Here is a 25,856-nt window from a genome sequence, read left to right on the forward strand (position 1 = left end):
GCTGTCACTTGGCATCAGTAGCAGACAACTAGGTTTGCTTTGCTGTGTAAAGAAGGAAAGCAAACCTGGTTATTTGCAAAAACATAAGCTATAAAAAGTCTACAAATAATGTTGTTAGCGGTTGATAAAGTCAACAATGGCAACAATTCATTTTTAAGGCTGGTTCGCACTGCATCGCCGTATGTCCGCATTTTCTTGGGGTGCTCATCGTCAATTATATGAACCACAAACCGATAGTATCAACGAAACAACGCGGACACGTCAGGAAAGTTTGCAGCTGTCAAACTTTCCGATCTTTTGGCGAGCATCTACGACCGCCTTTCAAATGTGAACTATTTCAGCGATGGTAGTTCGCGGTCCGTTATTAATATGGTATGTTATTAATAATGGATACCATAACTAATAATAATATGTTATTAATATTAGTTATGGTATCTATGACTGTTGCTGCGGGACTAGTATTTGATTTTAGTCATGCGAAAACAAACAGGTTTGTTTGCGAAAATTGAAAAAGAAAAATGAAAACACTACGTCACTGATGCAAACACGGATGGGTTTGGGATAGTGTGAACATTGTTATTATCGACACCGAAATATTGTGGCATCAACGCTGAGATACTGCGGCAATATAGTGTGAACCAGCCTGTAGCTTAAACGATAAGAAGTTAGTGATATCACAATGGCTGCTATGACGGAATAAGTCAGTGAGGCGTGTGCAAATTTGAACTCACAATGTCCTAGACAAGGAACTAGCTACTTTCAAGGGCGGATTGAATTTAATGCCTCAGTAAAGTTATTACTGTATGCGTTTTCTGAGTGCTGTAAACTCCAAGTAGGAAAGCTAATCGCAGCTAACCCAACAATGCCATGTATAAACAAGCAATAGCTTAGAGCAACCTTTCTGAAGAAGTCAATATCTGCTTAAATAGGTAAGTTGTTGAGCAGAGGGGTTGCTACGCCCCTGTTACACCGCTTAGTGTCTTTGTAATGCGTTGTGGTCAATACATATCTATATATATATTGAGTTTCGATTTCATAGAAACAGATCAATGCAGTGGATGGTGTGGGAAGGTTAACATCCTCAATATCACCAAGCTCTTTTAACTTTCATAACTGTACGGTTGATAGGAACCAGAATTCATTGTCAAACCATGGCTATGAATAGTTCAACAGAGTGTTTGGTGCCTTACACGCCTTCGGAGAAAATAAGATATGCGGGCAAGCGCCTCGTTGTGCAGAACAAAAGCAATGAAAGAGCTCAGAAAAAGAGATATCAGCAACACACCACGCAATATGCATGCTTGATGTTTATCGGCATTCTGCTTCTTGGAATGATGTTTTGTCTTACTGGTATTTTTGGTTTCTATATCAGCCATCTGCAAGAACATGTCGGCAGATTGGAAAAACGAATCCAGGCACTGGTAAGTATCCAGGCACCTTGCAACCAAAAATAGGAAATAACTAGGTTTTGTCTGCCAAGCTATCACATGGATAGCTAACATTTACTATTGTTCCATACAACGATATTGTACTGCGTATTGAAAACAGCGGTGTTGCTCTTGTTCTCTCTTGATTTAGCATTGCTGTTCTGAAGTGAAACACCTGTGCTTTGCGCCCTCTTTAAGGTAGGGCCACACGTATCGTGTAATTTCAACTAATCTGGGAAATTCCAATCGTACGAAATTTCTGACCTGCCACACGGAGTTTCTCCACCACGGATTCGTACGAAACTAACTTTCAACTAGCCAATCAGAACGCGGTGATAAATTGAAGACGATTCCGTTTCAATCTTTCTGGATATGCGCCAAAGAAAACGACCTTCAACATTCAACTAACCTTTTCAACCGACCAATCAAACGACGATGCGTAGTAATTTCTGACGTTTCGTCCAATTCAGGATTCGTTCATCGTGCGCAACCAACGATGGACGAATTCGTCCAAATGTCAATTCGTACGATTCGTTTCGTCCAAATTTCACCGATTTGTAGTGAAGTTTGTCTCGTGTGGCCCTACCTTTATGGCATAGAAATGGTTACAATTATGTGGGTGTGACATCTTAAAAATACAACCTTGACATTGGGCATTGCTCAACCATCGCTTTACGGTAAAGACCTATAAAAAAACATGATCTGCTTGTCAGCCCAGCATAGCGTTTCAGCACTGGTGTACCCAAGTGTCGATACACTATCTCTGTATGAAAACTTAGTAATTGCTTTCACCAGTAGCATGTTGAGGACAAGTACAACTCTGCAGACTCAATGTTTATTGGTGTTGGCAATAAGCCAACTTTTTTGCTCATGATTTGTTCTAGTTTGCATAAGCGATTGTAAGCATGCGAAGAATCGACAATCACTATGTTTCCATGGTGCGCAGTACTGCGAAGCAGCCCTCTTCGAAGTCGAGGGGATTGTACGTTTCCATGCTGCGCAGTGGTTTTCAGCAAATTAGCCCGAAAAGAGAATTTGTATAAGTCGAGTCGCTGGATGGATACATGGAATCGATCATGCGTACCGAATGTCAGAAAAGGTCTTTTTATGCTTTTGTCGTCATTATACTTTTATTTACAATACACATTCACAATGTTTTACAAACCTTAACACAATTTTTACAAATAATATATATTTTTAACAAATATTTATATAAGTAATAGATTATTGAAATGTTACTTTAGGGCTTGCCACCTATTTTTCGAAAAGTGTTGGTATCGATAACAAAGTCCAGAAAAGTAATCACTTCATCATCTTCGTAGGAGCAGACCATAATTAAATTTAAGGGAAAAAATATCGGAAGAATAGCAAAAACAAAGATAAGCAAAATAACTTTTGTACTAGTCTATGGCGCTCTAAGAATCTGTTTCCACGGCATGAGAGCTATGCGCAGCCACTGCGCAACTGCCGTTTCCTTGCTGCGAATTTGCACTGGCTTCGCACTGACCAGTGCGCAGTGATTTCAGTGCGAAGACACCGTTTCCATGATTTGGAGAGGGCGCAACTCCGAAGCACTGCGCATCATGGAAACATAGTGAAAGCGCAGCATAATAGGTATTTTGTGAATAAAAAGCGTTCTAGTATTTTTTACACATAAAAATCTTTTGTCTATGATTTGTTACACTGAAATAAACGAAATCACAATTCAAATACATGCTAGCGTTTTTTAATAGAGTTACTCCAGCATTCACAATCGACTAACTGGGCTTACGACAAAAAGTCACCCAACACAGTTTAGGTTACTATGGTGCTTAGGTTAAGCTAAGCTGGAATATTTAGCTCAGGTATTAATGCTTATGTCTATGATGCAAATGCTCAGCACAATATTGGTAAAGATATTTGCAACTACTCTGTCGTTTTAATGAAAAACCTATTTGCCATCATTTATAAATTTCACATATTTAAAAGTTAATTCGGAAATTAAACAATTACCATCATGCCATTCTCACACCAGCAACTCATTAGTTATGTAAATACGTTAATTACCAAATTATTACATCAACAAATGTTTAAAAATGATCGTATGATATTTTTTTCGTTGCTTAATTACCCACAGGACTAATCTATTTGCAGCAATCTCTCAAGGTTAGAGAATACTGGACAGTTTCCAACATTATATTTTATAGCTTTACTTGGGCTAAAAGCAATATTCCTAAGCAAATATTTAAATAAAGGATAATATCTGTCTAGGCACCTGATCTAACCTTAGATAAAATGCTGTAAGATGAAATTCCGATGTCTTCCAAGAAAAGGGTTTTAATGATAAACTGATACAGTCGGTATCAGAGGGCGACTGGTTTTATCAACTTGCCAGCAAGAGCCGGCACATGTTCTCCCTCAATATTGTTATACTTTTAACCTTTAAAAATGCAATCATTGTAATGAAGGAACAGACTCAAATGTCTAGTTTTTAGCCTATGATTAACAAGAGAAAGTGACTTGTTTAGACTCTACCTGGTCATATTTCCTGATTGAGAAGCTTTGAGATCAATAGATTGAAGCATCAATGCACTGCTGAGGCTCATCTTCTGAAGTCTTCATGCATCCTGGCTGCTTAATCTAATCTAAATCAAGTGTAATCTACAGTCTTGGTCATATGCAGGAATTACTGGCCAGTTTTCTACAGTCGATCAGTCGTGTGAATTTCAAAGTCCTAATGTGTAGAATAACTGCTTTTCTAGTCTCGGTAGACTCTGAGCAACGCTGACCTAACAAAGATGCTTTAAAATTGACATTACAATAAGTTTTCCATATTCTTACTAAAAAAGCTTTTTGCTTCTCATGAAAGCCTTCAAGTACTCTGCACTTTGACTTCTGGGAGTTTTACAATAATTTTTTTTCACACTTATGTGATTAGCGAGTCTACTATTAAGAGTAAACACACATATTACTCAGCGATATATACAAAATTTCTGCACAAGTGTTTGTCTGTATGCGCCTTCGGAGATTCTTTATGGATTTTGAATGGATGTCTATTTGAAGCTCATTCATTTTTGTTCTTTTATAAAGGAACCGTGAAGTAGAAGCGAATTTTTATAACTTTTTTGATATGAAGACCCCTAGTTTACCACGGGTGGTTATTGTGAGAGACTGAGATGTTTGTGACTAGAACAGGCAAGAAAAACGTGGAAATGGTGTGAACCTTATATTTTGAGTGTCAAGCTTGATTCTATCTCACTCGCAAAGTTTGACGAGCCAATCACATTTATAGAAACATGTCTGGTATTGTCTAATAGTATTTGTCTAGACCAAACTATTTTCGTATCTTTTATACGAACAGTCTTTTTTGTACTAAACTTGTTACTACTTTAATTTTCTAGGGTCTAATATAAAGTGCGTACATTTACAACTTCTGATTACCTAAATATATAGCATTAAACATAATGCCACTGCCAAGGACCTAACAGAATGTTTAAATGAAGAAAAAATGCTATAAGCGCATACAAATCAATATGAACCCGTGGACTAAGCCATCACTTGTCATGTTCATGCTTAGCTCTAACATCTGGCGTGTAAATTTAGGGTATATTTTGCGTTCTTCGAATGTATGCATGGGAAATATTATGAATCACTGAACGAAAATACTTTAAAGTAATTGTGGGTTCTTCACGAAACTATAAACGTGAAGTACCCTATTCATTATCTTTTTAATGATATGTCACCAACTTAGCAATTACTCTAACATTTAGAAGTTGATTTGTGGAGGAATCTCAAAAGGACGTTTTAGTATTTGCTGAACATGTTTTTTACATGAGAATGGTTTGACTATTTGAATGCTAAACATAAATTATTAAGAAAGATCTCAGGCCAGATCATTTGACAGTGCATGGGAGGTATACGGCGCACCTGCCTCGATTACTGACTACCATTACAAATAACAACCATAATTCTTGTACGACTGCGAAGGGTACATCTACGTGTACACCATACACATGCTCCCTACGCATGACCTTGACCCTTACACGCATCTTCACATTATGAATTAGGAAGCAGTTGTAAAGCTAAGAAGGCTTGCTGAGATTTGGCATTTTTGAACTTAATGCAGTTCCTTAGTAAAAGCACTGCTCTATATGGTGAAAAGGGGTGACTGCAGAGACTAGCCTTTCCAAGTAGCCTACTAAGTTTGGGCAAAGGCCATGGTGTCGGTCAGTGGTAGTGATTACACAAACGGAGCACTTGTATACTACATGAAGAACTGCAATTAATCTGTAGTGTTTGTTTGCATTTACGAGATGCTCAACATTGATCTACATGTAGATGACCTGCAGTGTTTATGATTTGCGCACGTACCGCCTACCAACAATTCAAAGTCTAATCCAGACATACCATCTACCAAGCATGCGGCCTCATGTGTTAAGCTATGAAGAGATAAGCAGTCAAGAGCAATAAAAAGTGGTTATGCAAAGTGATGTAGAGGGACTTCCCCTTTGCTTTATGTAAATCGATAAATAGTCCAGGCACCTTTTCTTCAACCAATTGTTGCTAATATTTGCACTGCGATTGCTAGATTATAAGGGTGCCTGAGCAAAACCAACCAAGTGCTTTAGAGTCAGGTATCGCTTGGCAACTATTCAGCTAGAGGGATTAACCAACACAAATGTTGTTGTCTCTGACCAGAGTTACCACTAGATTCTGTTCTCTCCTAACAACATAATATATGTATACACATGTAACCAGTGCCAACCTGTAGTGGGAATAAATAGGAATTCATTGTAAATACTACCTAGAAAGAAAGTCAGGGCTAGTAACTTTAATATCATATATTTCTATTTCATCAGTATTCTTTGTGCAATGCACTAGTCCTTATCATCTATTTCTTAGCTTTAGAGCTTGAGTACCTGGAGGCTGGTTCACACTATATCGCCCTATCTCGATGCTGATGGCACTATACTTCGATGATCGTCAACGATAACAATGTTCACACTATCACAAACCCATCTGCGTTTGCATCAGCAAATATTCTGTGTCGCAGTGTTCTCATTTTTTTAAAAGTTTTTAGGAAAAAATCTTTTTGTTTTTGCGGGCTCGAATCAAATACTAATCCTGCAACAGCTATCATAAACAGAAATAAGTAAATCTGCTGTCCACGACTGCAAATCACTATCGCCGAAATGGTTTACAATGTACAGGCTGTCATCGATGCTTGGCGAAATATCAGGAAATTTTAACAACTGCAAACTTTCCCAACGTATCCGTGTTGCTTCGTCGATGCTGAACGATAATCGACGATGAATGCCAGAAGGACACCACTGACATACGGCCATATAATTGAATCAGGCTTTTAACTTACTCATCACCGCAATGAACAAAAGAATAAGTTCCTCATATCACTATATTAAAACAATCTGCAATACTCTTCTGCTAACTTCCTGGAACAGCTATATTTAGCCTCTTCCCCAGTACATGTTAAGCCTCTCTATGCTAACATGTCAAGCACCCCTGTATATTTTTGCTGGATAGTAGCATACTCCTGAACCAAAATATACTTTTAGTTTATTGGGGGTAGTTGCTTCATTGAAACTTCCTGTGTATTGCTATGCAATAACAACCAATTTCCAGACCTTTTTCACTACTGCCAAACAAACCTGTATATTTATTAGCTGTTTATCATCTGCTGGAACTATGTTTTATCATGTGGACAATAGGTAGTCAGCCTCCTCAAAAAATAGGTAATGCCATTTTTTTGACCCATTTCTTTAAATAAACTTAGTGTGAGCCAATGAGTCATTCAATTTTAATGTATGATTCATTTGTCTTAATGAGATGTAAGCAATGAGTGAATAAGAGTGAAATTATACTATGTCTCATGATATAGCTTCCTTTTTGAAAAAAGGCTGTATTCACAAATGAGATCAATCTTCCTGATGAAGAACTATTATTGTCTATTGTTTATTAGATTATGGTGAGTTGCTTTAGGTAGAGTAATTACTGTCCCAATTGCTTACTAAACTATCCGATTTGGAGAAACCTCTACAAAAAAGCCTGAGACATTTTAATCGGTTGTTTTTCTCTAGGTATTCGCTAGGTGTGCAGCTAAAATGTCATCCAGGGTTATAGAAAAGGTAACAGTGTAAACACCAGGTAGAATGAATAGAATGGACCACTGTGGAGTCATTGCCCACAACATAGAAACAATACAGATTAATCGACACTTATGCTTCTCTGAGCATATCATAAATATGAATGCTAATCAATTATACAATACGTCTGCCAAAGAAAACTTGCTTTTATAACACTCATTTCACACTCTTCAATACCAAATCTGTCACATAAATATTCATTTATCAGATACAATAAATGAGCTGTGCTGCCTGTTTAGTGCTGCCTGTTTAGTGGGATGTTTGAGTGTACCTTGTTTTTCTGTGACTTGTTTTTCTCTTTGGTTGTTGAACTCACAAACCATTGCCATCTGATACTGACTTCAAATTCTGCAAAGTTTAACGCTGTCAAACCTCGTCATATTTTCAACAAGTATTACCTAATTCTAACGAAGCAGTTTTTTCTAGCTATTTTTTGAGATAATCCAAGACTTCAAATACATGATTTTAGATATAAAACACACTAAATACCAGAAAACAACACATGATTGGCTTTTCTAGCCATTAAAGCATCATCATCATGCCTTTGCTGGACAGGTCAGCAAAGACGCAATGACTTCTTATTGGTTATACATGCTGACATGTTCTTTGCTGAACAGGTCAGCATGTATAACCATCTCTCTTCTAAAGCACCCTTTAAACTTCAGCTGTATATATAGACAGCCTTTGAGGAAGAATCATGATTTCATACACACACACACAGAAAGCTGCCCTAAAATCACAGACCAGGCCTGATGTTACAAAAAAGTATTCAGTAAATTCACTACAAATGTGAGATCGTCTTGACTTTGCATTTGTTACCCAGGAGAGAATTGCCCTGGAAGAAGACATAGACAACTTGGAGTTTGAAGAAAGGTTCAAAAGAGAGGCCGGCTCGAATGATGATGATGATGCTGATGATGATGTGATTGAAGAATCTCGACACCATCGCATTTCTCATCATGGTTAGCTTTAGTATCTTTTTATATTCTTTTAGCGATGGCCCAGAATACAAACTGAGTAACACGAGCAAAATGAGTGGTATTCTGTACAATTCCTGGCTCTGCTAAACTATCCTTCTATATTGGCTAACAATACACACTGATAAGTCTCCAAAGATTTGGGCTGGTCAATTTGCTTGTTTTTTGAAATATGAGCCATCTCAAAGTCTAAGACAAAATATTTGCTGGCTTGATGTGAAACAAGGAACCATTGAATAGACATGACTAAAGTTAGTTCCATCTCCTACAAGATTGATGATACTGACGAATAACATTGCAACATATGTTAGTTACTTCTTGGAGCTTCTTTAGACTGACTATTTTGATCGGCTCACCTACACCTATCAATTATCTTTGATAAATGATAAAGTAATTATAAGTGTAGCAGCTATACTAAAGCTATGTCAAGATCAGAAGAGTGAATCACAATTTTCTTTAATTTTTTCATTTGAAAACTTTTGTCTGCTACCCGTAACTTTTAATCAGCATTTTTGCTTTTCAAGTTCATAGCTATACTTTAGCCACTTTTTAGTTGACCTTCCAAGGTCATCTTTTTTGCTAAGAAGTTTTTTTGAGTAAAATCAATTGTATGGACTAGTTCATATCGATCTTGACTTGATAGCTAGATTTTTGCTTATCTTTGAATGTATTGATGCTTTGCCAATTCCCTTAAATTATGAACAATGAAACCTTGTCTGCCATTCTTAGCTCTACACAATGATTCGAAAGTTCTTCTAAAGATTCATAGCTTGCTTCAGACTGAAAATACCAAAGTGAGAACATTAAAAAAATGTCTGAAGCATACTACAAAAACGGATTACAAGCTGTCAAATAAATTGGAAGTACAATAAAACATTTTAAGCAATAATTGAAGAAGAATCGTTTATGAATGTAGTGTTTCACTCTCTTGATTGCTCCTGCCAATTTGCCATTATTGCATTTAAATTAGACCATTTGTGAGATCTGCACTAGAGCAGTAAGTTTGCATACTTCTACTAATCATAACTGCAACTGTTTTAGGAATTGCTAGTCACAACATTGCAATGGTTTATGGCGATCCTAAGAAAATAAGAACTGAATTCGATGCAAAAGGTAGGCATATTCCGTGAGGCTAGTGCAATTGCATTGGCTAATGCTCGTGTAGTATTTCATGTTATTGCATTAGCTAATGTTATTTCACAATCTAATGCTATTGCATTAGCTAATGTTATTTTACAATCTGATGCTATTGCATTAGCTAATGTTATTTTACAATCTAGTGCTATTGCATTAGCTAATGTTGTTTTAGTTTTTCTTGTTATTGCATTAGATAATGTTATTTCATAATCTAGTATTACTGCATTAGCTACTGGTGTTTCTTCATATACCATTAGCTAGCCAATGGTATTTCATTATCTAAAGCTATTATTTTATGTTATGCTATCACATTGGCTAATGCAATATCTGTGCTATTGCTTTAGCATTAGTTCATGCTACTTCATTAGCTGATGCTAATATATTTCCTAATATTATTTCATAATATAGTAATGGTGCATTAGCGCGTTACCCCATTTGCTACTTCAATTGCACTCTAGAGATGCTTACCTCTGAAGTTATACCAGTTGCCCAACTGATAGACACGAACATTTGTACCAGACCTTAATTTGAGTAACTCTATAGATGAGATAAATTTGGTGAACGGTTGAAAATATTTCTGAAAGAAATTACAACTTCGTTGAATTGATCTATTTTATCACTATATTACTATGAATTTTCGGCGTTATGTTTAATTGCAGCACTGCTTACAGACTCCGAAGGTAATTTACGCTGAAAGCATCTGATATCCTAGATTTAAGATTTGTTAATAAAACTATTTCTAATTTTAGCAGTTTTCAATCATTTTGTTCTAAACAGTTTTTGCGTGTACTTAAATCTTTTCTTCAAACCAAAATTTGCTAAAACAGCTGACCGAAAAACAACATAAAAAGAAAAAGTTGCTATTTTATGCCTATTATCATATATAGTTAATTTGAGATAAAATAATAACAGTGTGTGATGCAGTATGTGATCTTGTTAGTGAGTTAGCTGTTGTTACAAGGATATCGCCAGAATAGATTTGCACAAATAACTAGCTTCTAGGGCGAGCTTCTATTTTTAGGACTGCAAAATTTGAAAGCTGTACAAATGTTTACCTATGCTGATGCTTATCAAATCCAATTTATAAATCTCACAAAGTGCAGCAAAGTACAACAACGTACAACAATTACTTTCTTGTGTTTAGTGTAGGTTTTGTACCACTATAGCTGGATTTTTTTACTGATCAGAAGCTGATGAACGACAGTTCCGTGTAAGCGATGATGCATTTGAGGCAGCAAAATGTGGAACTTTGTATGAAAGAACTGACAAGCAGATGTGGTGCACAACGAAACGGAATGCTACACGCAGGGAGCTTCCAAAATACCGAACCAGTAGTGAGTTAGCCGTTGTACTAGAGTTTCATTTGTCTGTTATAAATGTGATTTTAGACTCAAAGACTGCCTTTAAACGCTATCAAAGAAGGAGTGTGGAGTGTGGTGCCAACAGAAAACTGATGAAAAATGGCTATGATGATTACTGGTGCATGAGCACCTCGAACCTGACTTTAAATGCAATGCAGTTTTCTTGTAAGACTAGTTCCTAGACACGCTCGCTCGTGAACACTCTAGCCTTCAGTTCACTGGCACACTATAAGTTCCTTATGAGTTCCCATCTGCTATGTTTATCTTTGGTTAAGTGTAAGAGAAAGCCAAGGTTACAAGTTCAAAAGGTTAAGCTGTTTGACAAAGATCTGCCATAATTTGTGGAACATTTGATGGTAGCCAATGTACAAACAATCAGAGTCAAAATGAAATGCATTGTAATTAATTCCTTGTTGAACAACCACATATACAGTGGAACCTCGTTCTCGAACATAATTCGTTCTAGAAGATTGTTCGAAAATCCGAATTGGTCGAGAACCGAAGCGTACGAGAACCGAAGTTCCACTGTATGTGCAAAAAAATAAGGCGTTCGAAAACAAAACCCTTATACTGGAGAAATGACGTATATGTCTTTTATCTGCTTTGTGGGCTAATAAAATTTTTATCGTTTCTGATAGAAGCCGATAAAGCGGCTGCCTAGTAAAACAGTAAAGGGGCATCATTCTGTTAAGCCCTAAATACTGTCGACAAAATATCTATCTATGCATTGCTTTAAGCTATGAACTAAAGAAATAAGGAAATGTGACTGCTACTAAAAATAGATGGAGAAGAAACAAATCACAACTTGACGTTTTAAATGAAAATCTAGAAATTTATTTAATCTTGTGGTGGTAAATGATCATTTGGCTGATCTGATGATGGTGTTGGATTTAGATGATGGTAGTGATGTGAAGGCTGAAGACTTTGAATACAATAAAAACGTGATATTTGTAGTAGCTCAGACGGTGGTAAGGGCACAGGCATAACCACTTGGTTTAAGGACTTTGACATAGGTCTCTGCAGAAAAGAATGTTTCAAAGCATACCATACATAAACAGTTATTCTAACACATATTTGAGCAGATTTTTTTGTACAAAAGAATTTGCTAACGCAAAACAAATTAATTTCCGTTCAAGCCACATATGTTCATAGTGTGCTGATTGTATTGAATTTTTAATGTGAAACTAAACAGGTTTTAGTCATTGTGGAAGATTTTAAGGGTTAAGGACAGCTTTGCTGCCTGCTTCAAATGCTTCGCATGCAAATAAATTTGCAAATAGCCATATATAGCAAAAGAATGTTTTCAACATGAGTAATGAGCCATTACTCACTACTATTCACAGGGTACAACCACATGTACTTTTACTTTGAGAAGGCTTCATGGATGAACAGAACAAAGTCCATTGAAAACTTCAACCTAACATATGATGGTCGAATCGAGGTCAAACATGATGGAATCTACATTGTTCATGCTAGCGTAAGTAAACTTTCCTTTTCTTCTGAGCGTCTTGACTGCGATCAATCAGGCTTTACTAATTTTAGTTTTGAATCATTTTAACAGCTCACCTTAAACAACAAACACAATCTCAAATAATAGAAAAATACCTGTGCTTTGTAATGAAAATCTACAAGAAATTAATGTGATCGCATCTTCAAAACTGCTTTCGAAGGCAAAAATCTGAAAGATTTGGTAGCGGCTCTTCTAAGTTTTCTGTATTTCTTGTTTAATATTAATCATTAGAAACCCTAAAATAAAAAAGACAATATTTCTGATTCGACCTTTACCTTTATCCCATTGATAAAGTTTACGTCTACCAGTAGCTAATATGAACTCCTGTACTGAACTTCTGAGCTAAATGAACTTCCATATAAAGCATTACATAGCTACTCTCTAACATGTTCTACTTGCGCTTTAGATTCATTTTACGGATGTGACAAACAGAGACCACCCGCACTATGGCGTCTACAAGACTGATTCACTTGGTAATAACCAACAGTTGGTGAGCAAATGTATGATCACTCAAGGAGAAAGACAGACACCTGATGACTCCGGTGTTTATCCATGTCAAGCCTGGCAGGTGAGCATAACTCTTTTCACCGGTATTGATCTCGCTGCTCGACTATACAATAATATAATACCTGTTTTTCGCTTTTGTTACTTAAAAAGTAACAGAAAGATTTTAATCAAAATTAAAAAATATACTTACTTTATTTTATAATTAATCTGTTTGATGCTTACCTCTGAAGTTATACCAGTTGCACAACTGATTGATACAAATGTTTGTACATAGTATCGCTTACCTTCTCTATTCCGTGATAGACTACGTTGAAAATGTTTAAGTTAAAATTTAACACTGGCTACTAATATGCAAGGGAGACAAATCCATCGACACTCATGAGTTTAGCAAGTGCCATATAACTGAATTAGTTTCCAGAGACAAACAAGTCCGCCTGTTTATAGTACTTAAAAGCTGCCTTCAAAATTAAGAAGATTGGACTTAATCGCTTATAAGTAATTTTATTTGTATCAATTTAGCTCAAGAAAGTGTTTCATAACCAAAAACAGCAGTTGATATATACAGCTGTACACAAATCTGAAAGTGGAAATAGAAAAGTGAAAGTGGAAAAACTGGAAACCAGTGAAGTTTTGTCAGAAATCTTATGTAAAGATTTTTGCCAAATTATCCATACATAATTCAGCTGCAAGTTTAATGTGTTTTTTGTAAGATAGTTGCGTAAGTTTTGCTAAGTATGTCAAATCCTTTTTCTTGAAAACATTTTTAAAATAAATGCTTTAAAACTTTTTTCTGAAACAAATGAACTGCTTTGCTATTGCAATATATCTATTTGTAATATGGATTGATAGAAAAAAGCTTTATAGAGCTTTAGATCTATCGGAAATAGATCTCACTCTTATTGCTAATATACCAGAAAACCTTATTCCTTGTATGATACTCTGATTCTCACAAAGCAACAATATCTTCCAAGTGATATTCCAAATCCTTAGCAATGCGTATTTTAGTACCTATTTTACATCAATAATTATACATATAATATATATGTATTTTTTTCTTTGAATGTAGTAAAGTGATATATTTAACTCTTTGTGATTATACCATATGAATATTAAAATTAAATGTATATTAAATAAAATTATATATATTAATGTAATTAATTCTTTGTCTTCTCGAAATGCGTAGTGTGGCTCTACACAGCGTTTTCGTATGGCCAAAAGGTGGATGGCGTGGCTTTAGTAGGTTTCCTACAAAACATTTCTGATTAGCTAGCAGTTAATTAATTAGCCTATCATATATGTACATAAATGAAAGGAAACAACCATCTGCCTGCTTTAGGCCAATAGAACACAGCTCATCCTGAGCTTAGTTTCGCTTTGCAAATATATGATTTTGATCTTCCGATTGTTTTTTCGCAATGACCAGCCATGCGAGATACATTACAGCTACGCAGGGTTCGTTAGTTGTATGTCAAAATATTTTTTATGATTGCCTATTAGACAATAGAACTACCGAGAGTGGTTATTTTAGTTTTAGCAATAGTAATAATGCCGTAAGCTATAATAATATGGATAATTTGTCAAACTCGGATATCCTCAAGGTCATAGCAAAAAAAACTGAAAAAAGTGTTTCAGCTAATTCTTCAACAAATTTGTAGCCTTTTTATGGTATCAGTTGACGTAAATATTTTTGCTGATTAATTTAGCATAAAAATATTTTGTTATAAATTGCGGGGCTACAAAGTTATGACAATTTATACTCGCCTTTGTCAAATATTGTGTAATTAAGTCCCAGTACAAAAATTAATTTGGTAGCGAAACAGTTAAATAATTTAATTTAGCTATATAATACTATTAACAAAATTGCTACAATACATTTTTAGCTACAACTTTTATTACAGAACATGGAAAATGCGACATAAGATTCTGACAAAAAACCAAAAAAAAATTTAAGAGAAATTATCAGCTCCATTACTTAGGTATGGCTAGAAATAAATTGACTGGAACTGAATTCATCTGAATTCATTGAGTAGCTGTATCAGTCTGATAGGAGTCTGCAGTTTATAGTGTTTGGTATTTGTGACAGGGCTATAAAAAGCATCTCAAGCTTGAGATTCCTTTAGGAAAACATCAGTGAATGCCTGTTTTGATACAAGAGTTTAGAATAGGTGCTGATGGTGATACCACGATCAATTAATCTCTGAGTAAACAAAAGGTTGACATGTTGCTGTGTACTTGTGAACCACGGTTAAAATTTTTATTTTAAACAAGTGCTAAGACCTACATATTATACTATTTATCGTTCATGATAAAAAGTTTATTACAAAATTAATCTTGTGACCTTAATGACTGCCAATTAAATTTGTTTGAAGTTTTAGCAAATTACTTTTTGCTGGGCCAAAAAAGCACAACTTTGATGGCTGTTGGATAAATTTGATGACAATAATCCTTTCTATAACTTTAAAACAAAAACTATATACTGAAAAAGAAAAAATATTTAGGATTTTTGACATTGTGCGTATGTTAGTAGCAACAATTGTCTGTTAACTGGTGGAATTAGGAAAAAGAAAGTCGAAACTCAAACATACCAATTCGTGTGAGTATACAAAAAGCAAAACCTTTTCCTTGTGTGCGTAAGTTGGCAACATCAAATCTTTTTAGCTTGTTACACCGAATAAAACATTGATGTACTCAGCAAAATTGTGATAAGCTGCTTGTTGCACGTCTTCTCTAGACGTTAGCATGAAAATTAAAACTATTTGGAAGATTGTTGTCAAGTCACACTTTTAAGTTCATCTGACTCCTATCGCTATCTATATAAAAGCCGCAAGAACCCTTTTATATACACTGTTTGCCAATTGGCATGCATCATCCATTTGTGTTGCCAAGCCTAGCCGTGTGTGGGCTGAGATTATGAGGAAGAGACTAGATGACTAAGGGAAATTTCCCTTACTATTCCAAAAAGTCCCCCAAGTCTATCGACAGAATTTATATAAAGTAACTGTCTTTTGTTTTCTTCTGGCACATTTTATTGACATTTCAAGGTCCCCTTGAGGCCATGGATTTAGTGATATCTTGATAATTACAGCAGCGAATGGCACTGATAAAAAAACTACCTCAGTAAACACTTCCCTGTGAACGAAGATGTAGTAGCAAATTTTATCAAATTTTGGGTTTCGCTGGTTTTTTAATAAAGTACCTCATGTTTACTTTTCTTGCTGCCTGGTACGCTTAAATGTTATATATAAATATGCCATGAGAGACCATCATGTGTAATAAGCATGTGCATAATTATTCTGTCATGCGGTAAAGTGGCTGAGTAGAGCAGTAGTCAGTACGCTAATCTGCCAAGCTGAATATCTCAGCTTAATTATCGTGCGATGTGTTTTTTCCTTTTGCTCTATTCGTGGTTTCAGACAGACGGATGGACAAGACTCTTATTATAGTGAAAATTATTATTGGCTGTTGTCCGTCCTTCAGTATGTACGTCCGTCTTTTGATCCGTTTGTTTGCTTTTTGCCACAAATCACATCAAATAAATATTGGCATCTGAAGGTGTTACACAGTTTGGTTGATTAGTTCAATTGGTTAAAGCTTCAGTCTTATAAGCTGAATTTTGTGGGTTCGAGTCCATATTTATTCGCCTTATTAGTTGTGTGCAAAGAATTTTGTGATTGCGTCAAAGTTGGTACACATAAAACAACTGCTATTTTGGTATAACAATGAAAGGCTTCGACATCCGAATTGTCCATCATCATTTTTAGCAGTTAAAGATTAATTCAAAAGTCACTTTTTATTTATGAGGAATCTGTGAGTCCTCTTATATGGTCTCAAATGAAGCTGGTTTTAGTTAGAAGGACTTACAATGGAAATTGTAATCCGCCCAATGAGGACCACTCATTTCAACTAGTCAAAAACTAGTCTTACATGCTACAAATTTTTGATTTTCGAATTTTTTTTTCGATCGTAGGAATGAGGAAGGCGAATTTACATGATACGCAGGAATGGTTGCACAACTCACAATTATTCGTAGCTGACGAGTTTATGTGCTACGAAGAAATTGTCGCACAACTCGGTGTTTTCTATATTAGTCGGTTGCGCTCTTATTTACAATGGGGCGCATAATTTATGTCGCCGCTGACACTCTTAAAATGCGTCTGAGGTCAAATGTCAGTGTCAAAGCGCGTACAAAATTTTTCTTTCAAGTTCGGAGTTAATATTGTTTATTTAGGAGATAATATTTTTAAAACATGTGCATTAAAACAGAGCTGTGTATGGATGCTGTAAGGACGTCACTGATCAAGACAATGAACATCCAACCTCCGATCGCAAAGATTAGTGCGATAATACGAATATCAATGTTTACATGATACTCAGTACTTTGTCGTTGATACGATAGTTTCAAAAATAACTCCATTGAAACGGAGGTTTGAATCACTTGGAAGATTTAAAGATTCGAGGTTTTAAACCGTTTACATGCTACGAAGATGAAAAATAAGGCAAAACTTTGTAGCATGTAACACTGGTGAAATACACATAAATTATTTTTCATTTCTCACTTATAAGGGCTTATTATTACAATGTTTGAAAAAATGTTAACTGCTGCGAATGCCTCCATCTTGTATATATTTTATTTTGTATTTATCACAACATATGATATATAAGTTTTGCTTTAAATTTTAATAAAACTTGTCACCCGACTTGTTTTGATTATTTAATTCTGTTCTTCATAGTAGAGAAACCTCACAATTATTGTTCCTAACTGTATTAGATATTCTTGAAACTTAAAAGCATCATTTAACTATTACTTAAATAATGATACGACAAAATTTTGTGTATATATATAGCCTAGTGAACAGTAAAAACATATTTGAATATGTTTTTACTGTTCACTAGGCTATATATTATTTCACTGTTCACTATATAATACTTTTGATAAAAAAAAAAATACACAGACTAACCATAAATATTTTTTAACCATTTTGCTAGAATGTTCCCTCAAAACAAGGTTTAAACTCTTTAAAAGGGAGAAATGAAGCATGGAAGGTGAACCTTCACCTAGTCAGACCCAAGTTTTTAAATGAACAGCACGATTGGCTGACCTAATGGAGGACTGGCAGCTGGTTTATGCCAGGTCCAATACAACTGCAGCAACACCATTTCTTATTGAACAGATGCAAGCTGACCAACTAAAACTATTTTAGATGATCCATCTCAAGGAAGGAGAGCAAGTGTTTATGAGCATTGGAGGATACAGTTGGTTCCTGGTTGAGAAGGAAACATTCCATCTGGCTCTCATAAAACTTAATGACTACAGCTTATAGACCAAACAGAAAGTGCGATACTGGGACCCCTAATATGCAACTTTATTTTTTACAGTTTATCTTGTGCAACAGTGACTATATTTTTGCATTGACCTTTGGCAAGCAGCCAATAAGGTTTGCCAAGAAGTTGAGTTTGACAGATAGTAAACAACCCAGCGATGGATTTTTCCTGTCGATTTATGCATTGCTTGCAAGGTCTGGCAAGAGAGCAAGCTAACACTACTAATAGTATGACTACTACCACTACTACTTTTACTACTACTACTACTACTATTACTACTACTACTACTACTACTACTACTACTACTACTACTACTACTACTACTACTGCTACTACTACTTCTACTACTACTACTACTACTAATACTGTTGCAAATACTATTATTTTCTGAAATTATCATCATCAAGCAAATCTGTAATACTTACAAGCACTTTCACTACCGTGAACTATTTCTACACCCTTCTGCAACTCCCACTTCTGACAAGACCAGAAATAGTATGGTAATTCAGTACTCTATATTCACTACTTGCACTACATGTGGCAACCTCATTAGTTACGCAGCCAAATTTTATAGAGCATTCCTCTCCTACGTACGAATGAAATTGTTTTTCTATTTTTATTTACTCACATCGCTAAAAATCACGAAATTACTGAGTGATTTTTAAGATTTCCCAAGTTTATGCAGTTCAGCCTTGAAGCTTCTACCTGGGGCTAAGCAATGGAGTGAACTTGCAGACTGTTATGCATTAGATCAGCCGCATTGAGACATTCGGTGATTTTTAGTGACTCCTGTACATACCTATATATGAATTTGATTTTTTCTGTCTGGACAAAATATTATCATTAGATGATACATATATTTGATCCTGCGGCTTTCCACCATTTCTATTTTCAGGCATCACCATGTTGATGTTTTCAACAAATGCAACCCGGTTAGATTATTGTATTTTTATAGTCTAATTTAGATATTATATTTCTCTGTTCATGTTTATAATAAAATCAAAATTGATATCATTATGCTGTTTCTAGAGAAATTTCAGCATCTTTCAGTCAAACAGAAAATGTGCACATAGTACCGCTATGATAAAGTAAGTGTACATGTATATATACAGTCAAACATGGATAACTCAAATTTCATGGGACTGAGTGAAAGTGTTCGAGCTATCAGAGAGTTCAAGTTATCAGAGCACTGTCACAAGTCTATGTATTTTTCAGTAGATACATGTACATATACAAGCTATTTATAAATGAAAAGCATAGATTGCTTGTTGCAAGTTAAAGAGCCTCTCATGTAAAGTTTAAACATTTCTATCAGAAAGTATATACATTTTTGTATCACTTGAGGTTTGTTTGTTGTTATACAAGACCTATAATATATGTCTTTTGTCACTCTCTTGTTGATGCTAGACATTTACATCATTTTCAAGGATTGCACTGTAACTAGTGCCATAATAAGAATAACACCACAATAATACCATATGACTACATAATCAGCCAAGTATGATGCTTCACCTCTTTAAATAAAAAGAACTCTTTTTCTGGCATACCGAGATATAACGCTCGTCTAAGTTTTCAGATTTTATTTGATACACCAGGCGAAGTATGCCAATATCAGCCAATGAATCGTTGATGCCTGAACTACGGTATGTCTTTAATGTCATTTGAGCCTTTAATGAACAGGCCTATGACTGCAGGACTGACCTTGACAGTAAGGAGAGAGATCCGGGCCTGCTTGACATCAGAATTGCGTGTTTAACCTAAACAAAAAGATGAAAAATTGGACGGAAAAAGAAAGTGACTTTGCTAATTTTGCGTGTGTACACTCGTTCATGTGTGTGTTACAGCTGAATAACAATTTTGTTTTTTTTGCTAAGCCAAGTATATTGGCATAATCCTGAAGAATTTTCGTACATCCATGTATGTTGTATTTTTGTTTCCAACTGAACGAAGGTTTTGTATTTTTGTTCTAGTCTACAATTGAATATTGTTTAAAGTTATTGTCATTACCAAGTCGATAAATTTCAGCTTACCGACACGCATTCTAGTCACTTATTGCGCCTTTCAACCATAAACAATATGACGGCAATATGACGGCAATATGACGACAACGACAGAAATTGATTTTTCTGTTAACAATCCTGTACATCTTATTGCCATATAATATGGCTTGTAATGAGATGTTTCACCTTCTGCAACTTTCCTCCCTGTATTATACTGATTGATAAAATACCGGATATGTACCAATAAAGTTTATTGCATAACTTGATTTCCCCTTAGAAGTTCCCCACAGAAGTTGATATTGCCAGTGGGGATTTCTCACATATTGAAGTATAGTGCTTCCCCAACTTTTGATCTTGAAATTTGGGATGGAAATGAGCGCATTGAACTTGCGTAACTAGTATGCTACTAAGCATACACTACTAACTGGGCGTAGACTACTAACTGGGCGTATACTACTAACTGGGCGTATACTACTAACTGGTTCTGTTTATAATAATGCAGAAACTTTCTGTGCCAATAATACTGAGTCAAAGTACTACCTGTACGTTTCTCCAGGAGTAGAGCAATGTAAACTGACTACTCAGGCCTACTATTGCTCCAATCAAAAGATAAATGCTTTATGTTTGGTGGTGAGAAATCATAGTTAGGTCGGATAGGAAGAAGGATACCAAACATGAAGGCGAGAGATTGAAAGGTAAAATTTAAACAATGCTGCCAGATTGATGTATACAACATTGTTGAGCAAGCGGTCAGCATAACTCTATATTAACTATGCAAAAGCTTGTTGGGTTCCATTTATTGAAGTGATATGTAGAGAAGTTTTCTGCTATATGTTAATCATTACAAAGTCTACCTGTTCTGGGCAAAACAAATTGTGAACAAATAAAGAAATCACATTTTACCAGTTATTGAAACAATGTTAAGTTCAATGAACCTGACAATAAGTAAGTCAATGCAAAAGAGCATCCATTACTAGTATTTTTGCTATTGCTACTACACTTACTGTCACTGCTTCTACTGCTACTAATACTACCACTATTAATCCTACTGCCGCTATGGCTATTGGTTCTACTTTTACTACTATTACTGCTACTACTTCTGCTACTACTACTGATACTAATACTACAACTACTGATACTAGTACTACTACTACTACTACTATTACTACTACTACTACTGTTACTACTGCTACTTCTGCTACTACTATTACTACTACTACTACTACTATTACTACTGCTACTACTACTACTATTATTACTGCTACTACTATTACTACTACTACTACTACTACTACTGTTACTACTGCTACTTCTGCTACTACTATTACTACTACTACTCCTATTACTACTGCTACTACTACTACTATTACTACTGCTACTAATACTACTACTACTACTATTACTACTGTTACTACTACTACTACTACTACTACTACTACTACTATTACTACTACTATTGTTACTACTACTACTACTACTACTACTGCTACTACTACTACTACTATTACTACTGCTACTACTACTACTAGAGGCAGGTTTGCTCTAAGATTCCTCTTATACATCCTCTTCATGCACTACTACTGCAGCCTTTTACTGAGAGTCTTTGGCTCTCCATATGTTTCATTTGGCCATCTAAAAGCTGTACATGCTTTTGTGCAATTGAAAAGAAAACTGTGACTTATTTGATCTTCAAGTCACAAAACAAAGTTATTTACGCCAGATGACAGCTTAGGTTTGACATCCTGACAAGAGGAGTGAGTTTTGATCATATATACAAACATGTAAAATAGCGACAGCACTTTCTGGAGATGGCAAAACATTTAGGTTTAATAGATCATAATGGTCAACGTGTATGATAAATACAGCTTTTACACACCTACTTTAAAATTGACATAGGATTTGGAGCAAGTAAGATCTTTCTAAAGATAGGCAAACCGATCTATGCCTAGGTCCAGTGTAAATGTAGTATAACCATTAGAAATGTTACACGCTGCTTTGAATAGGTTCATCTTGAATGACAAAACCGATAAAAGCATCATTTAACAAACGCAGTATGATGCCTAATCAAATCCTAAGGAAACATTCCTGATGAGCAAGATCACTCTACTGCCTCTCACTATCAAAAAACATTTTTGTATTCTTGCCAATGACTTACTTTTTAAATAGCAGTATCTGATTTGACACAATTTTCTGTCAATTAAATGAAATATCATATAGAAGGTTATTTGGTGCTCATTTGAATGTTCGCTAAATTAACTAAAGTTCTTAAAACAGACAAAAACTTACCAAAACGAACTCAAAGAATAAGCAACTGCTAAGAAAAAAACACAAGGAAGATGTCAGCACTACTAACCGTAAAGGAAGCCCTTAAATTCCACTTATTGTGTACTTTGCTGAATTTGCTTTCATCATTACTATAAAAAGTAAAATACTATTAGAAGGTTATATAGCTAAGGAACCATGTAAGTTTGTAAGTTATGTTAGCTTGGGCACCAGTATATTAAAGTAATCCAGGACAGCAGCTATGGAACTGTTATATGACCATTTGAAACCAGAGACTATACTTTTAAACAACTATAAATAGATGAAAACTGATCAGACACTAAAAGTGATATCATTAAAAGGAATTATGAGCAAGTTTTGCCACAACAAATCTGGTGATCTAAAAATTGTGCGACTGGAGCAGAGGTTAAAGCACCTCACGCCACTTTGATATTTTAACTCTTCTTGCTAAGTGATTTATCTAAGTGTTGTGGTTTACCTTTTTGATTTAGTGTACTAGTATAAGGAGCACTATAAATTACTGTTTAGACAAATTTAAGCACATATCTGCGGCACATTTTGATTACTAAAAAAAGATTTTATAAGCAAAGTTTCTACTATGATAAGAGCCGTATCCATCTGTCTATAGGAAGCCATGCTACTCAAGGTCGCACCACACAGGAACCAAACCAAGATATTCAGGTTATTAGGCACAATAACATTGCACCAATCGATCACCTTGTTGCAGCATGGCATAATTGTGCACAGAGCTATTACATATGTTGATTATTTAAAGAAACCAGCTAGCTAAACAATAAGTAGTTAGAAATACAATTGGCAATCAAAATGGTATTCAAAGTAAGATTAAAATTGAGCTCAAGCTCATATTACACCTTAGGAACTTTTGATGGGTTTGTTAGTAAATTTAGTTTCATTTACTAGCAGTTACCAATCAATGAACTGGAGTGACGGCAGTTATTTCTTAGCCATTCTAAGACTATGATTGTAGAAGTGTACTTTAAACGGACGAGTATAACTGGAGTGACTCAGAACCTGGTCACTTGAGGGGGGTTTTTCTGTTTTTGTCACATGTCTTGCACATGCCCAGTTGCATTTAATCATGTATCATGATTAATATTAGACACTGGCCACAATGCTATATTCTATCACAACAAAATTGCAATAACCCACTGCTAATAACCCAATACTGTTAAGAAATATAAGATAAGATATTATGCAAAAATGTGCATAAATAGTTGGAGAATCTTGCATAAGATTATTGTACAGAGAGAGGTATTTGAAAAATGTATAGAAAAATAGAGAAATGTATAAAAAAATATAAATCTCGAAAAAATTGGTAAGATTTGGCCTGAGATATTAAATATTAGACAAAAATAGAAAATTCCCCCCCCCCCCCCCCCCCCGTCACGTGACCAGGTTCTGAGCCACTCCAGTTATACTCGTCCACTTCAAACCAATGAGGTGTTGATACAATGCGTATGCGTGTATAACCTTTATTCGCATTGGTTATCAACAACAAAATGACCTGTTGCTTTACTGTACATGCCAGAAATATGCTCATTATAAATAAATTCCTTGCTTTCAGGTACTTAGCCAACCCCGTTATATTGTTGTTGGGTGGCAGCCTGCATATGGGTTGATATTATCTAAAAGTTTTCCTTATAGAACTTCCTTGTTCTCATTCTTCCCTTAGACTATTCCTAAAATGTTGATGATCTTTTGGAATTTAGAAACTAAGTAATGGACAATAAGGAGTATTCACAATTAAAGAAAAAATGTCAAATATTTTGGTATTCAACTTAACTCAAAAATACGATTTGTATAGAGTCTTTGAAGAAATTGCTTTCAATCAATTGAACTGAAGTGACAAGTAATCGATGAAATTTCTGTTTACAAATACTTGTGAGGTATTTTAACTCTCTGAATTTGATAGGATCCTTTAAACAAATGAAGTTTGGATTTTATGTTGTTGTGAACCAAAGATATTTTCTTTATGAAAACTTTGGTGTCACCTGACAACCATTACTCATAACGTTCTTTATGGAACTTCCTTGTTTAGTCCTACGTCATACTCAACAAGCTGCCAAAGTAAATCGTGCTGCCAAAACATTCGAATGCTCAATGTCATCAGCAACGTCATGAGCTAAACAACTGCGACTAACGAGTGTGTTTTAATTGGATAACTAAGTAATACGATTTAATCCAAAGTTCTTGATTACAAGTTACCAACAGTTTCCCTTAAAAAGTTTTAATAATTTCCAACTCTTTTTATTAACCGAATTTCAATTCTGATTTTGTAAAAGTACTACAATGTTTTGCCTAAGAAATTATTTAACAGCAAACTAAAAATAGAATACTTTTCAAGACTTAAAATATGTATAAGAACATATCGTGTTTTAAACATGCAGACTCTGAATTGTCAACACTATATTTAACAGTATAAGTAGTGCAGACAACCCCAGACATTGGTTTCACACGTTTATATATCAGCTAGTTTTGTTTAAAATAATAACCTGAAAGGTAATAAAGCGAATAGGAAGTAGTACAAGTTTGTTTAAAAGACTTTATTAGTATCCTCTTTACTTAACTGGCTATTGTCAAATTAAGGCTATACTACCATAAAAGATAACAACTTACTACAATACAAATGCATTTAAATATTTTTAGCTCATATGATTCACACACATAAGCAACCATAGATCTACCATAAACAATTATGTTTGCTATATAATGTGTATTTGGAATAATTTTAGAGGCAGTGAATAAACAAGGCAAGACAAGATAAGCAAAACTAGTTAAATACTTTAGCTTAACTCTTCCAGAATATTTAAATTATAGGATCGATTAACACAATTTTTATCATTCTGTTGTTTTAACAAGAGCTTTGCCATGATGAATTGTAGCCCTTATAGTGAGTCTTCTCAACAATGACTTGAACAGATGTTTCTAATCTTATTCTTAATTCAGGGCGTGAGTTTTGAATTTTAATTTAACTCTTTCACTACTGCATTAAAATCTTACCGAATGAAAATTCTGCCCGAATTAATAAATTGAATTTTTCAAAACGCCGATACACTGCTAGTATATAAGCAATATCTCGAGAATGAAAACAGATATCGTTTTACTGTAAAATGCATCTTATTCACAACAAAATCTTTTACTGGATAAGCACAAATTTTTACAAGTTTCAAG

General features: G+C 35.0%; 1 protein-coding gene across 2 annotated transcripts; it reads left to right on the forward strand.

The window, feature by feature from the left end:
- The first annotated feature begins 1,062 nt into the window (after positions 1-1,062).
- On the forward strand, positions 1,063-19,389 carry LOC137406094 (uncharacterized). 2 transcript variants are annotated; one of them, XM_068092621.1, is made up of 7 exons: positions 1,063-1,421; positions 8,391-8,529; positions 9,586-9,657; positions 10,869-11,015; positions 12,386-12,519; positions 12,959-13,120; positions 18,261-19,389. In XM_068092621.1, the coding sequence occupies exons 1-7, from the start codon at positions 1,152-1,154 to the stop codon at positions 18,378-18,380; spliced, it is 1,044 nt and encodes a 347-aa protein (XP_067948722.1). In that variant the 5' UTR covers positions 1,063-1,151; the 3' UTR covers positions 18,381-19,389. The 2 variants fall into 2 exon arrangements, with proteins under 2 accessions (XP_067948722.1, XP_067948723.1); XM_068092622.1 differs by lacking the exon at positions 10,869-11,015 and adding an exon at positions 11,070-11,207.
- Positions 19,390-25,856: the final 6,467 nt, after the last annotated feature.

This window comes from Watersipora subatra, chromosome 10, assembly GCF_963576615.1.
Source record: "Watersipora subatra chromosome 10, tzWatSuba1.1, whole genome shotgun sequence".
NCBI classification, from domain to species: Eukaryota; Metazoa; Bryozoa; class Gymnolaemata; order Cheilostomatida; family Watersiporidae; genus Watersipora; species Watersipora subatra.